The sequence below is a fragment of the Lepisma saccharinum genome, chromosome 25, assembly GCF_977018435.1.
Source record: "Lepisma saccharinum chromosome 25, izLepSacc3.1, whole genome shotgun sequence".
NCBI lineage: Eukaryota > Metazoa > Arthropoda > Insecta > Zygentoma > Lepismatidae > Lepisma > Lepisma saccharinum.
This window is the reverse complement of record NC_139253.1, coordinates 26,200,605-26,215,089: the sequence shown is the minus strand read 5'-3', so window position 1 is coordinate 26,215,089 and position 14,485 is coordinate 26,200,605. Positions and strand designations below refer to the sequence as shown.

The 14,485-nt window shown below is 40.0% G+C and overlaps 1 protein-coding gene across 3 annotated transcripts in view; it reads left to right on the top strand.

Moving 5' to 3' along the window:
* Nucleotides 1–14,485, top strand: part of LOC145978505 (limbic system-associated membrane protein) — a 706,857-nt gene that overhangs the window by 655,074 nt on the left and 37,298 nt on the right. For 2 of the 3 annotated variants that reach the window (XM_083111130.1, XM_083111129.1), the window contains exon 8: nucleotides 5,462–5,652. In XM_083111130.1, the coding sequence (XP_082967256.1) occupies nucleotides 5,462–5,652 (191 nt within the window). The remainder of the gene's footprint in view (nucleotides 1–5,461; nucleotides 5,653–14,485) is intronic. The other variant, XM_083111131.1, reaches the window with a different exon arrangement.

Here is a 14,485-nt window from a genome sequence, read left to right as displayed (position 1 = left end):
CGAGCTTTGAGATACTTGTAAACGTTACAGCAAACACGAGTGTTGCGTTGTTAGTGACCACAAAGAGTTTCGACCACGCCAATCTCTCGGAGAGTTTCCAACTTTATTTTTCTCGCTGAAAGAAAAAATGTGCTGGCAAGTGTCAAGATTTACTCAAGAAACTAACGAAATTGTAGAAGCGAAATAATGAATGAAGAACTAAATAAACATGTTTAAACAATTGAAAAACGAAAAATTCAAATTGACCGCAACGTCAAAGGAAAAACTCCAAATTGCAACAAAATGTGAAAAGTGAAAAAAGCCCACACAAGTTACAATATAAACCAAATCATGCTGATTTTAAAAGTTTAATGGGACGAAATTTACGATTTCATTTGGTTTATTTTATTTCTCTTTTTTGCTACTTTTTTGGTAAATTATTGATTTCTTCAATGTACATGTAAAGGGACAAAAGCGCTAGATTTATTTTCCCTTCAATGGTCATGTAAAAGGACAAAAATACTAGATTGTTCCCTTCATTGGTCACGTAAAAGGACAAAAGCGCTAGGTTCTTTTCTTCAATGGTCACGTAAAAGGACAAAAGCGCTAGGTTATTTTCTTCAATGGTCACATAAAAGGACAAAAGCGCTAGGTTATTTTCTTCATTGGTCACTTAAAAGGACAAAAGCGCTAGGTTCTTTTCTTCAATGGTCACTTAAAAGGACAAAAGCGCTAGGTTCTATTCTTCAATGGTCACTTAAAAGGACAAAAGCGCTAGGTTATTTTCTTCAATGGTCACTTAAAAGGACAAAGGCGCTAGGTTCTATTCTTCAATGGTCACTTAAAAGGACAAAAGCGCTAGGTTATTTTCTTCATTGGTCACGTAAAAGGACAAAAGCGCTAGGTTATTTTCTTCAATGGTCACTTAAAAGGACAAGGGCGCTAGGTTATATTCTTCAATGGTCACTTAAAAGGACAAAAGCGCTAGGTTATTTTCTTCAATGGTTACTTAAAAGGACAAAAGCGCTAGGTTATTTTCTTCAATGGTCACTTAAAAAGACAAAAGCGCTAGGTTCTTTTCTTCAATTGTCACGTAAAAGGACAAAGCGCTAGGTTATATTCTTCAATGGTCACTTAAAAGGACAAAAGCGCTAGGTTATTTTCTTCAATGGTCACTTAAAAGGACAAAAGCGCTAGGTTCTTTTCTTCAATGGTCACTTAAAAGGACAAAGGCGCTAGGTTATTTTCTTCAATGGTCACTTAAAAGGACAAAGGCGCTAGGTTCTATTCTTCAATGGTCACTTCAAGGACAAAAGCGCTAGCTTATTTTCTTCAATGGTCACGTAAAAGGACAAAAGCGCTAGGTTATTTTCTTGAATGGTCACGTAAAAGGACATGAGCGTTAGGTTATTTTCTTCAATGGTCACGTAAAAGGACAAGAGCGTTAGGTTATTTTCTTGAATGGTCACGCCACGTAAAAGGACAAAAACGTTTGGTTTTTTCCTTCAATGGTCACGTAATAGGACAAAAGCGCCAGGTTGTTTTCTTCAATGGTCACGTAAAAGGACAAAAGCGCCAGGTTGTTTTCTTCAATGGTCACGTAAAAGGACAAAAGCGCTAGATTGTTTCCTTCATCGGTCACGTAATAGGACAAAAGCGCTAGGTTATTTTCTTCAGTGGTCACGTAAAAGGACAAAAGCGCCATAAAATTAGCTTGTTAGCATGGATTGTTAGCAGAAACGCATATAATTAGTTTTAGATTATTTTGCAAATTTTGCAACATGTGTTTCAGTACGCTGATCATTTTCTGCAGCATAACAAACTAGATCCAAAGAAAAGTTATTTCCATTTTCGGCTATCTCCTCTATATTGTATGTACAACGTTTTTATTTATCTGCATCTTTTTAATCTCTTGTCCTACACCAGAGTTTTATCCGCCATCCTGATAAATTTCATGTGGAATGGAATGGATTTCATGAAAAATTGATAAATAATGGTATACTTGTGCAAGATAGTTGCTTCATTGTTGTTACTAAACAATTAGCTCTTCGCAGCTCAAAATGACAATGCAGTAAACGGTAGCTGAAAAAAAGCAGAAGTGAAATACAGTCTAAAATACCTACGTATATTCAATAATTGTTAGAGATTGCATTTGTTCAGCTAAAATTATTAAACATTTCGAATACGATTGAATGTTCTAATTACTTGTGTGATACAGAGCATGATTTCGAAATTTTTACGCGTTACGGTAACCATGGTTACTGTTTAAGCAATGCTATATTTTTCTTGCTTCTCGTTCTCATGGAAACGAACGAACATTAAATTAGATTGTACGATCACTCTGAACGTGAAATATTTAATTTTGTTCAATCTGTATCCGGCAAATATGTATTTATTGATAATATAGAATAGGTAAGGACGAAAATTGATTAAGTACGAAAGAAATCAGATATTTGAAGTAGTTACTTCTTAAATTAATTAATAGTGTTAATTTTCTAAATATTTTAAAACTGTTACTGATATTGTGAAATTTTATAGTCTCTCTTATCTATTATCTTCCCTTCTCAGAAAGTAACAATAAGTGAACTACTATGTAATATAAAAGCTGTGTATTGCAAGAGAATAGTAACATTAGCTTATGTAAGATTGCTTTTATGTAATGCAGTCTTCATGGAGACATTGAATAACCAAGAGGTTGGGAAAAAAGTCATCTCCACAAACATAAATAACAATAAAGATTAGTCCTCCTAAATAAGGGACAGTATAAATTGCCTAATCCCTTCGAAGCAGTATCTTTGTCATATCTTACTCACGAAAATCCTTGAGAAATCTCAAGGTAATAAAAAGCAACCCACTTTTTCAGCTTAAAACACTGGGCAGTCCAATCCAACGCCACGGGTCGATCCAGCCAGAAAAGACACACAAGGGTTAAGGGTGAACTTGAGAGGATCCAGGAAATTCCTGCACTAATCTGGTTTCTTGTAGCTTTGGCCATGGCGATCCATCAGAGTTGACGATAGTCCCTAGAGATTGGTCCAGCTTAGGATGCTCTCGGGAGCCACTCGAAACTATTTCCCTCTTCCCTTTTCTCCCCCCATTTCCCTGCTTTTTCCCCTCTCTTCCCTGATCGCTCGTGTCACGTTGTCCCAGCTGTTGGGCCTTTGTAATAAGTACAAAGAGGACGTAGAAAAAAACATCATTGGAGTAATTTGTCTCAATACTACCCAGCGTTTCTCTTGTGTCTTTTTGTGTCGAGAGGACCCTGAGTTTACTCTCCTTTTTCCGTGGGCACACACCGGACAGGGCATAAATGGAGTAGTCTCGAGGTGAGAGCCTTCCTTTCTTGTACCAGTAATTTGGAGTAGAGTTGAAGACTGGATCAGGAACCATTCATTCATTGTTTTCTGCCTAATTGGCAGGTTTTTCGCTGCAATCTCTAGCTTTCCCTATTTTCCGCCTTACGCTTCGTAATAGCATACGACCCAGTTAATTTAATATCATCAATAAGCTGATATCTCTTTCTTCCACGGACTTTTCTTCCTTCAACCATTCCCTCCAAGGCATCTCTTAGCAGGCAGTTCCTTCTTAGACAGTGTCCTAACCAGTTTCTTTTCCTCTTCTTGATGGTCTCCAGTATAGACCTTTTTTCACCAACTCTTTTCAGTACGGCTTCGTTTCTTACCTTGTCCGTCCATTTTACACACTCCATTTTTCGCCATGTCCACATTTCAAAAGCTTCGATTCGTTTCTCTTCATTTCTTCTCAACGTCCAGGTTTCTGCACCATATAGTGCTACACTCCACACAAAACATTTCGCTAATCTCTTCCTTAGACCTATGTCCATGGGTCCACAAAAAACATTTTTTCTTCTATTGAAAGCTTCATTTGCTATTGCAATTCTCATTTTCACTTCTTGTTTGCAGTTCATGTCACTGCTTATAGTGCATCCGAGGTACTTGAAGCTATCCACTTGCTGGATTCTTTCACTGTTTGCTCTCACATTAATATTCCTTGGTTTCCGTCCAATAACCATTGCCTTTGTCTTCTTTACATTAATCTTCATCCCATACTGCTCACAGCTGCTGTTTAACTCTTCTAACATAAGCAGATAGAAATGTATTCGCACTTTGGTCATTTCATGTCAATTTACGGGAATTAAGGATTTGCACCGGACATCGAATCTAGGACCCCTAATTACAAATCCTCCGTGTAACTTCTTTGAACCAAAAGAGCCAGAAAGGCTAATCGGCACTGGAACCACTCACAATTTCTTAACAAGGCTTTCGGGATGTTTAGTGGTAACGTCGTCGCCTTGTAATCACGGGGTTCCTGTTTCGATACCCGGTTGAGGCACGTAGTGGTTCAGATCGTACTTTAAACTGCAGGCCCAATCTGTGCATAAAGTGGACTTTATCTCTTAACTGTATCAACATTGAGGATCAAACCGAGGATGTTTGATCTAAAGATTCACTGCAAAACCTCCACGATTTAAGAGGTTACATTTTAAAATGCTGAAATGAGGACAAGTAAAAAAGAGGATAACAACAAAGCAGGACGTCTTCTTGTAAGGAACAGAATGAAATCCTCGGGAGCTACTTGTTATTCACATATTTTCTAATACGAGTATTATCATCTTTTGAGTCCCCATTCAACTTATTTGCACTCTTATTGTCCGACAATCCATTTGTCTTCACGTGTTTACTACCTTTTCCAACATTACAGTTCCTGTAACTTCTTGCTAGGGAAGAGTTTCATAGCCGTTGTTTTTGCTACGCCCTGCATATAATCCTGACCTTCTTTTTATATTTTTTTTTTTTTGCAGATATTCTGAGAAACTTAGAGACTAGCAATTCTGTTAAAACCTAGTTATAACACTGTTCAATAATTAATAATTGTTCTTATGATTAGTGTCTTTAGAAAATACCCGTTTCCAATTATCTAGCATTATTAAATACTTAGTTCTACCGGTTCTCTGACTGGTTTTAAACAGAATTGCCAATCTCTTCAGTTTTCCAGAATTACTGAAGCTCAGTAATAGGAATTGACAGTCATGAATACTTTTCGGTTTCAACAACCTCATTGACTATCAGTGGGATCATTACAACCCAGAAGTACCGTGACTGTACACGTCTCTCGACAACTATATGGTATGTGTATTGAATATTGATTTATAGCCATTTTAAGAGTTTTTTAAAAGTCGTTGCTTACAGTCTGGTGACCCGAGAAATTCCTGTTGAAATGGTCATTCTGAGAATGCTGAACTTCTAGTATTTTCAATGAGTTGAAATCATAAAGCAGGGAAATATACTGCATAGCATTGTATATTAACAAGCATATATACCTTAACTCTCCACGGAGTGTTAGCGGGCGTGACACTTGGTTAATTAGTTCGAATCCTAGATGAGCTGCAGTTGTACTTTGACAAGTATTATCAATTATGAAGTATAAATTATTAATATGGTCTGCTTCTTTGTTCTTGCAGGCAAACCCAACGTGGCCGAGTTTCTGAGCAATCCAGAAGGACGGTATCAAAACAGCTACAACATCACATGGGCAGTCGACAGCTACACACCAGTAGAAGAGTTCCAGTTGTACTATATGAAGTTGTCGGTGAGTTCGACTCCCACAGAACAACCTCCTCATAGACAATCATCTAAGCGGCCATCAAGAAGGGTAACAATCCGTATTGAACGTTCAACGTGCTTCTATTCGCCTTGCTTGGTTTTTGTTTTGCTTGACGTGGCTTTCGTGGTAGAGTTCTTTAACCTCATGCCTCCTACCAGTTCAAAAGTAAATAAGAGGTTCGAATGGAGTATTTGCTTATGTTGCTGCATGGCTGTTGAAGGATTTTAAGGAAATGTACTAGTTGCTTTGGACTCCATTGTTGGGTCAGTTGGTGGTCACTTCTCTTACTAGTCAACAATAGTTGAATCCAAAAATTCACTGAACTCTAAAAGCTTCCTTCCATATCATGCACAAGATGATCAAATTAACTACAGATTAGCAATATTTTGATCATTCGTTGTTACATTTCCTAAAATATAGTTTTTCTGTGCTTTATTTCTAACAGGTGTGTGTGTGTGATTGTGAGGTATAAGTGATTCTGGTAAAGTGAGTCTGTGTTAATGGTATACAAGTATTTATATTTTTATATATGTTAAAATTTCTAATATGTTCTTAAAGGGCTAATAACGTAAGTTCATTCCAGTTCCTTTTCTATTTCTCTTCCGTATTTTCATCGGTTCTTTTATTTTTGCTTTGTCGTGGCTTCCATGGTAGATTTGTTTCTCATTCCTCCTACCAGAGCAATAGTGTCAGTCGACTTTACTTCCGTCGGATATCTTCCAAATTGATTTTCCGCCTCTGTCTCTCCATTTTCCTCCATGGCGTAGTGATAACGTCGTCGCCTTGTAATCAGTGGGTCCCGGGTTTGATACCAGGTGGGCGCACATAGTGGTTCGGGTCCCAGTCAAAAGTGTAGGTCCAGTCCCGATTAGCCTTGTGTGTGCATGAAGTGGACCTAAAACCTCAAACTCAAAACACAAACATTCTTCCCGCTTCTCTCTCTATCTCTGTTCTCTCCCCGACTTATGTTTCCTCTCTTACTCTCCATCCTTTCTTCGACTGATTTTCTTTCTGTGTATACATCCTTTCCTCGATTGATATTCTGCTTCTGTGTCTCCATTTTGTCTTTTATTCGTATTCCGCTTCTGTATCACCATTCTCCTCGAGAGGGAGTCTGCTTCTGTCTCTCAGTTCTCCCTAAGATTGCTGTTTCCTTTTTTTACGTCCATTATGTCCCCGACCAATATTCCCTTTCTCTATTCAATTTCTGATATTCCATTTCTGTCGGTCCATACTCTCCCGACTGATATTCCTTTTCTGTTGCTCCATTCTCTCTCCGACTGATATTCCTTTTCTGACACTCCATCCTCACTTTTCCCTTTTCACTATTTTCTATATCTGCATTCACGTCATTTTACGTCTCCTTTTCACATCTTTGCTCATCAAGTTTTATGTCATTTTTCACTTCAAATCATATTTTTCACTCCTCGCTTTACATCCTTCTTTCTGTATTGCTTTTCACTCGTTTATCTTCTCTACATGATTGAGCATATTTGAGCGTTCGTGGGTTAATGCAGAGAGAGAGAGGGAGAGAGGAATATGAAGAACCGTTGCAGAACAATAAACCGCGCTAACGCATGATGTCGCACCGCAGAACATATGGTGCCGTTTGTTACCATGTCCACGTTTCTTACCCTGCTGCAACAGGTGGTTCGACGTAAATGCTGGATCTCTCCCGTACTGATGATACAACATATGCTGGAATATTCGTATATAATCAGAGGTGTATTTCTCCCCTTTAATGGTTAAAAGAACGTTTCGCATAAGATGCATAATTATTTCGATTCTGTCGAAGTTGTTTTCTAAGGATGTATTTATACTTATGTGGCAGTTGCAAGCAGGTCCTTGCGTCTATTTCAAGCTAGAAAAGGCTGCAACTAATCATCAGCTTAAATTTTCCGTTAACAACAACATTATTATTATTATTATTTTCGGAATCCGACTTGTTATTTTTCTACTTTTCTTTCCGTTTGTGTGCTTTGTGCAGTTTTCTTAAGTAACACGCTATGTCCAACGAAAGTCTTAATCTTCACAGCTGTCTGTCCTGTCCCTTTAGAACCTACACTTTTAAGAAAAAATATAAATATGCTGACCAAGGCAGTAATTTATTTTATTATAAAACATAAACTAAACGTAACGTTTCAACCTTCTAGCAAGGTCTTCATCAGACTCTGTATCAAGTACAAAAGTAACAAGATACCAAAAACAGGGCATTATATATACACAAAACATTACTCCCTCCAGACTATTAGAAAGTTGTTTAGGAACTTTCTAGCAGGTGGCTTTCGCTATTGTGAACTGAACTCTCACCTAAAAGGCTAAAAATATATGCTTCCATATAGAATGTGGTTATGAGTGATGAGTGAAGGACTGAATATAGGTTCTAGCCTAAGCCCAGCATTGGCTGAATTGGTTATGAATGAATGGGAGAAGAAAGTGATAGAAAAAGGAGGTCACAAAATAATTCTGTTTTGCAGATATGTGGACGATTGTTTTGGCATATGGAAGGGAACGAAGAGGCAGCTCGACATTTTTGCCAAAGCAATACAAGATGAAGAAGGAGGGATATTATTGGAACTTGAAATAGAAGAAGAAGGCAAGTTAAGCTACCTTGATATATTGATGAAAAGGAAGAGAGGAGAAGAAATTGAAACCGCTTGGCATCAGAAGAAGTGTGCAGCAGGGGTATTCTGCCACAAAAGAAGTGATGTAAATGAGGTGACAAAAATAAATTTCATAAAGAATATGGAGGACAGAATAACGAAAATATGCACGAAGGAATGTGAAAAAGAAGGCAAAATAAATAGCCTATGAAAACAGCTGGAAAAGAATGGCTATGAGAAGCAGGATAGACTGGACATAAACAGAAGAAGGAAGAAAAGAGGAAGCGGAGAATTGGAAGAGAAAGAAAAAGAGAGAAGGTTTGGAATAAGGAGTATGGGGAAGACCACAGAAAAGATATGCAAACTGCTTAGGAAAGTGGGCATTAAAACTTACAGGAAGGGAAGGAGAAGCATCTTAGGAATAGCGAAGAATGCAAACAAGAAAAAGGAAAACAGAGAAGAGGAAGAGGAAGGGATTATCTACGAAGTAAAATGTAAAGGATGTCATAGTGTGTACATAGGAGAAACGAAAAAGAGACTGAAAGATAGGTTGAAACAACATAGGGATAATGTACGACTTAAGAGAGAGAGAAATGCGATATTTAAACACACGAGAGAAACAGGACATGACATAGAGTGGGATGAGGCTAAGCAGATAGGAAGGGAGAAGAGAATGCTAGTGAGAAAATGGAAGGAGGCCAAGGAAATAGAGAAGAAAGGTGAAGAAGACACAATGAACTGGAATGGGGGACTGAAGTTAAACAAAGAATGGAAGAAGGTGTTAGAAAGAGTGGAAAGGACAAGAGAGAAAGAGGAGAAGGAAGAAAATGAAGGAAAAAGAGCGTGAGATATAAAGCCCAACCACATTCTATATGGAAGCATATATTTTTAGCCTTTTAGGTGAGAGTTCAGTTCACAATAGTGAAAGCCACCTGCTAGAAAGTTCCAAAACAACTTTCTAATAGTCTGGAGGGAGTAATGTTTTGTGTATATATAATGCCTTGTTTTTGGTATCTTGTTACTTTTGTACTTGATACAGAGTCTGATGAAGACCTTGCTAGAAGGTTGAAACGTTACGTTTAGTTTATGTTTTATAATAAAATAAATTACTGCCTTGGTCAGCATATTTATATTTTTTCATAATCATGGAAACAAGGCTTAATGCCCTTTTAACATTTCTCTAAGGGGCTCTTTACACCCCATAACTCTAGGTAAAGATTTTAGATACAAGGAAGGGTGCAAAATGGCCAAATGTGCCGACAGACCCAAAAATTTAATTCATCATCATCACCACCACCAGTCCACGTAGATCGGCCTGTCTTCGCGCTTCGTGAAGAAAACTGTGCTCATTAGATTACTGCGTGGGACCACTATCGCTCTCTCGTACTCGTTCGACTCGCCCACGCTGCAGCATGCTACTACGCTCAAGCGTTATGTGACAATACTCATAGACACGTGTACTGGGTGGCCAGAATTAAAGTTACCCAACTCAGAGCCCTCTGTAGCCTGTTTGAGGCATCGTAGAACTCTGAAATTTGGCGAATCCACTCTGCAGACCATGGGGAAGAGGATGGCGATAAAAAAAATCAATATTCCGCCACCAGGTTGAAATGTGGGGCTGTAATAATCACGTTAAGTGATTTAGCTGAGTTATTAGTTAGAAAGACATTTGTTAGTGGCTGGAAGTTGCTAGAAAAATCTCTCATTTATTGCAAGATTGCAAGGTAAAGGCAAATTCATAACCAATTGGAGCAGTTTACGTCATTATTACAACCCATCATGGAAGTACAGCGCCACATTTCAACCTGGTGGCGGAAAATTGAACTATTTTTATCGCCATCCTCTTCCCCATGGTCTGCATAGTGGATTCACCAAATTTTAGAGTTCTACGATGCCTCAAACAGGCTACAGAGGCCTCTGAGTCGGGTAACTTTAATTCTGGCCACCCAGTATGTAAAATATCAGGTCTGGCAGTTTCAGCTCACAACCATTTATTTCATTGTCATTGTCATATATCACTGTATAGGTAAGATAAACTAAACTATATTTTAACTATATTTACTTAAGTTTCAGTTTCACTCCGTCTTTCACCTCACGGTCCATATTTTAGGCACACAACCACAGGCAAATTACGGTTATGCGTGTACTACTGTGCTTCGAGCGTATACAGCTCTCGATTCCGTACGCTATCTAGTGTTGTCCGTGCGAACTATTTGGCGCTCGAACGAAATGCTCTTCCTGCAGAACTCTAGTGCTCATACTCCTTATACACTGAAGTAGTCATATCCAAAGATTTGGATATAAGTGGGATTCATCTCAATTTCAAAATTTGACAAGTACCTGCCACAAAATAAATATAGCTCCACGGCATGTTTGATTGTCTCGGTGGATGCCAACATTAATAATTTTGCACTGCACATAAGTAAAACCAGCTGCCAAATCGTCGCAAGTACCCAACACCCGACGCTTTCTGTGTTCGCCGTCATTGTGATAACTAATGTATGCGAGCGTCCATAACTTCTAGGAATTCCATAGTGCTGAGCGTGCAGCAACATTGGCCATTATCGGCAACAATGGCTTCATTCGTCAACTTGTCACCACTTTCGGTATCACTTTTCTTCTCCGTCTTTCGTGTCTCTTCTTTGACCATCACTATGAGCATCTCGGGAACTCAGGCGCAAGGCTGTTTGCAGAAGGAAGGCCTCTCTCCTGGCATCCATTATTCATCTCAAAGAACGCGCTACATGCAAACGACGTCTCCGAGACTTGCGGTCACAGATATGACAAGGCGCGGGTTGCCAACTGGGGATACTTTTTTTGTTCCAAAGCGGATGTACCCAGTGTTGGGGAAAATATTGACATTTTCTTCATATCTTCCGAGGGTAAAAAATGGGTCAACCAAACTGGGACAGTAGAGTAGTGGGCCGGGTTCTACGCCCGAAAATGAGGCTCGGTGAGGCTCGCCTTAATGGATTTCTCTCGTAAGGCATGAGCCTCATTTTCTCGCAGTGTTGCCAGCTCACCCCAAGAATATTTCACCATGTGATATTTTACAGGCGAAGCTAACCTACAAATGGGAGTTGGCAACACTGGCAACATTAATTGCGATTCAGTGTTGCCAACTCACCTCAAGAATATTTTACCATGTGATATTTTGCAGGCGAAGCTAACCTACAGAGTAGAGTAATCAAGCCGGTTGACCAACCGAAAATGGCGCTCGGTGGCGCTCGCAGTGTTGCTAACTCCTCACTTGAAAAAATCACCAAGGTTTTTTTTTTTCGGTCTAACCTAACCTCAAACAAGGAGCTGGCAACACTGCTTGAGGCTTTTCTCGCAGTGTGGCCAACTCACCCCAAGAATATTTCACCATGTGATATTTTACAAGCGAAGCTAACCTACAAATGGGAGTTGGCAACACTGATTAGTGGAGGTAGCCGGGTTCACCAGCATCAATTGGCGATCAGTGTTGCCAACTCACCTCAAGAATATTTCACTATGTGATATTTTACAGGCGAAGCTAACCTACGAATAAGAGTTAGCAATACTGATTAGTGTAATCAGCTTAGTTGAGCGCCATCAATTGGCGATCAGTGTTGCCAACTCACCCCAAGAATATTTCACCATATGATATTTTACAAGCAAAGATAACCTACGAATGGGAGTTGGCAACACTGACTAGTGGAGGTGCACGGGTTGAGTGCCATCAATTGCGGTTCAGTGTTGCCAACTCACCCCAAGAATATTTCACCACATGTTATTTTACAGGCGAAGCTAACCTACAAATGGGAGTTGGCAACTCTGGCAACATCAATTGCGGTTTAGTGTTGCTAACTCACCTGAAGAATATTTTACCATGTGATATTTTACAGGCGAAGCTAACCTACAAATAGAAGTTGACAACACTGGTAACATCAATTGCGATTCAATGTTGCCAACTCACCTGAAGAATATTTCACCATGTGATATTTTGCAGGCGAAGCTAACCTACAAATAGAAGTTGACAACACTGGTAACATCAATTGCGGTTCAATGTTGCCAACTTACCTGAAGAATATTTCATCATGTGATATTTTACAGGCGAAGCTAACCTACGAATGGGCAACACTGACTAATAGAAGTGGCCAGGGCTGCGTCCGAATCAGCAGCAGATGTCACCTAGAGCGCTGTTCCATCCGGGACTCAGCCAATCTCTGTTGTCCGAATTTGCGGTAGACGTGGAGTCGGAGGGAGGCGCGACAGATGCACGCTTGAACTCGCTGTGACGCTGCGCTTGGCAGCTATATTCTAACTTTCACTTTGTACAGACAACATTTACTGATTAGAGGATGTAAAACTCAGTTATATTTTAATATTTTATCGATAATGAATGCAGAAAACGTAAATGATGAAATAGCGTGTTATATTTTTTAATGTGAGTAGTTAGGTGGAAATCATTGTCATGTTTGTTTGCGCCCCAGAGCGCGGTGGGTGAAGTTCGGGCTGACACCTGGCGGGAAAAGTGACAGCCGTACTACAAGGGGACATGCAGATTCGGACGACTTGGACGCGACTTCGAGTGCACGCGAGAGCAACGGGAGAGAACGGGATGGAGCGCTTGCCAATCCGGACACGGCTTTTGTAAACCTCTCTCGGGAACGATGTGCCACACACGCGCGCGCGCGCCTATCGGTAGATTACGTTTCGCGTATTTATTCGTTGTGCTGGCACAGCGTGATGAGTAAATAATGCATTTTCTCATTTTTGAAGTACGAATGCACTTTATCGTAATCTTCCAAGTCCCGGGGACACTAATGTTTGTATATCGTGACTTTTGTAAACCTCTCTCGGGAACGATGTGCCACACACACACACACGTGCACGCGCTGGCGCCTCTTATTATTTCTGTATTATGGCGCAAACACATCTAGAAAAACTACAATTTTGCTCCCTCTCCTCTCTGCGTGTGCTATCAACAATACGTAAGCCTTGGGACGACGAAAATTACACAACGGTGAGCCTCGTCAATACACCTACCCCGCAACATCTGGAGCGTGCAAATACATAAATAGCAGGTCGCTTGGGTGTATACAATTTGTTTTATTTATATTTTGTTTCAAAGCAAGCGAGATAACCGGAGCATGCAGGCACACAACAGCGAGCTGGGATGGAAGATCATCAGCATATCCGGAGCGTGCAGGTACATAATAGCGAGCTGCTTGGGCGTTAGCGTGGCTTCGCCGGATGCAATACACACGATGCTTAGATTACAACAGGTTGTTAACATTAGCTTTGGGGAAGAATATTCTAGAGAAGATTGTCTCAGAACATTTTCATAGTTTCACACTTCTATTAAATTGGTAGAAAAAATATATTAGTGGGCAATAAAATCTGAAGAAGATTTGTGTCTAGCAAAAATAAGCTAAATAGAATTACACATGCATACAATATTTATTTTTTTCTATCTACAATCATATTTTTCTTATATATTTTTTCAATTTTTTTATAGGGTTGATTAAAGCACATATTTGAAGAAGACAACGCTCTACCACCAACCGATCACATATAAATAAACATACCCAAAAAAAAATGCGCTCCATGAAAAGTTGCCCTGTGTGCAAAACAGCCATATCAAGCAAAAATTTTGCAAGACATTGTCGCACCTGCGTGCCAAGCAAGCATTTGGCTGCCACCGAACTGTGTTCCGGATGCAATAAATACATTACAATTGCGTATGTCAAGAAGCATAAGCTTACTTGTCTAAGCAAAAATACATCTGGGGCTCAACCGTCGACCAGCTCAACCAAGAGGAAGGCAGAAGCAGCCTCCATCAATGCACCACCCGCCAAACGCGTCAAGCCTGCGATAAAAGCAGACCGGTCTGCTTTCGGTGGAATATTAGGAGATTACGTTCAATTGTCGGATGGCTCTTGCGATGTTCGTAGCTTTTTAGAGGAGAAGCGAGCAGAAATAGTTTCTATTTTTAGTAATGCACTGGCTACGCACTCCTCCACTAAATTCTACGCATCGCTACGTTGCCGGTACAAGAAGCCGTCTGACGAAATTTACAGCTTCTGCCACAACACCAAGGCGAAGACGCTGCATCTGGCGGATGTCGAAAACCTAGAGGTCATCTACAACAAGTTTGCCGAGGAGCTGGTGGCAAAGCAGGAGGAACATCAAGCCAAGGGCTCGGGAGGTTCGTTGTGTGGTGAGCCTCACGAACTGCGCGTCAAACTTTGCAAGTTTGTGCCTCTCTCCGCCTCCAGCTACGTCCGCTTACCAGAAGCGATTGAGGATAA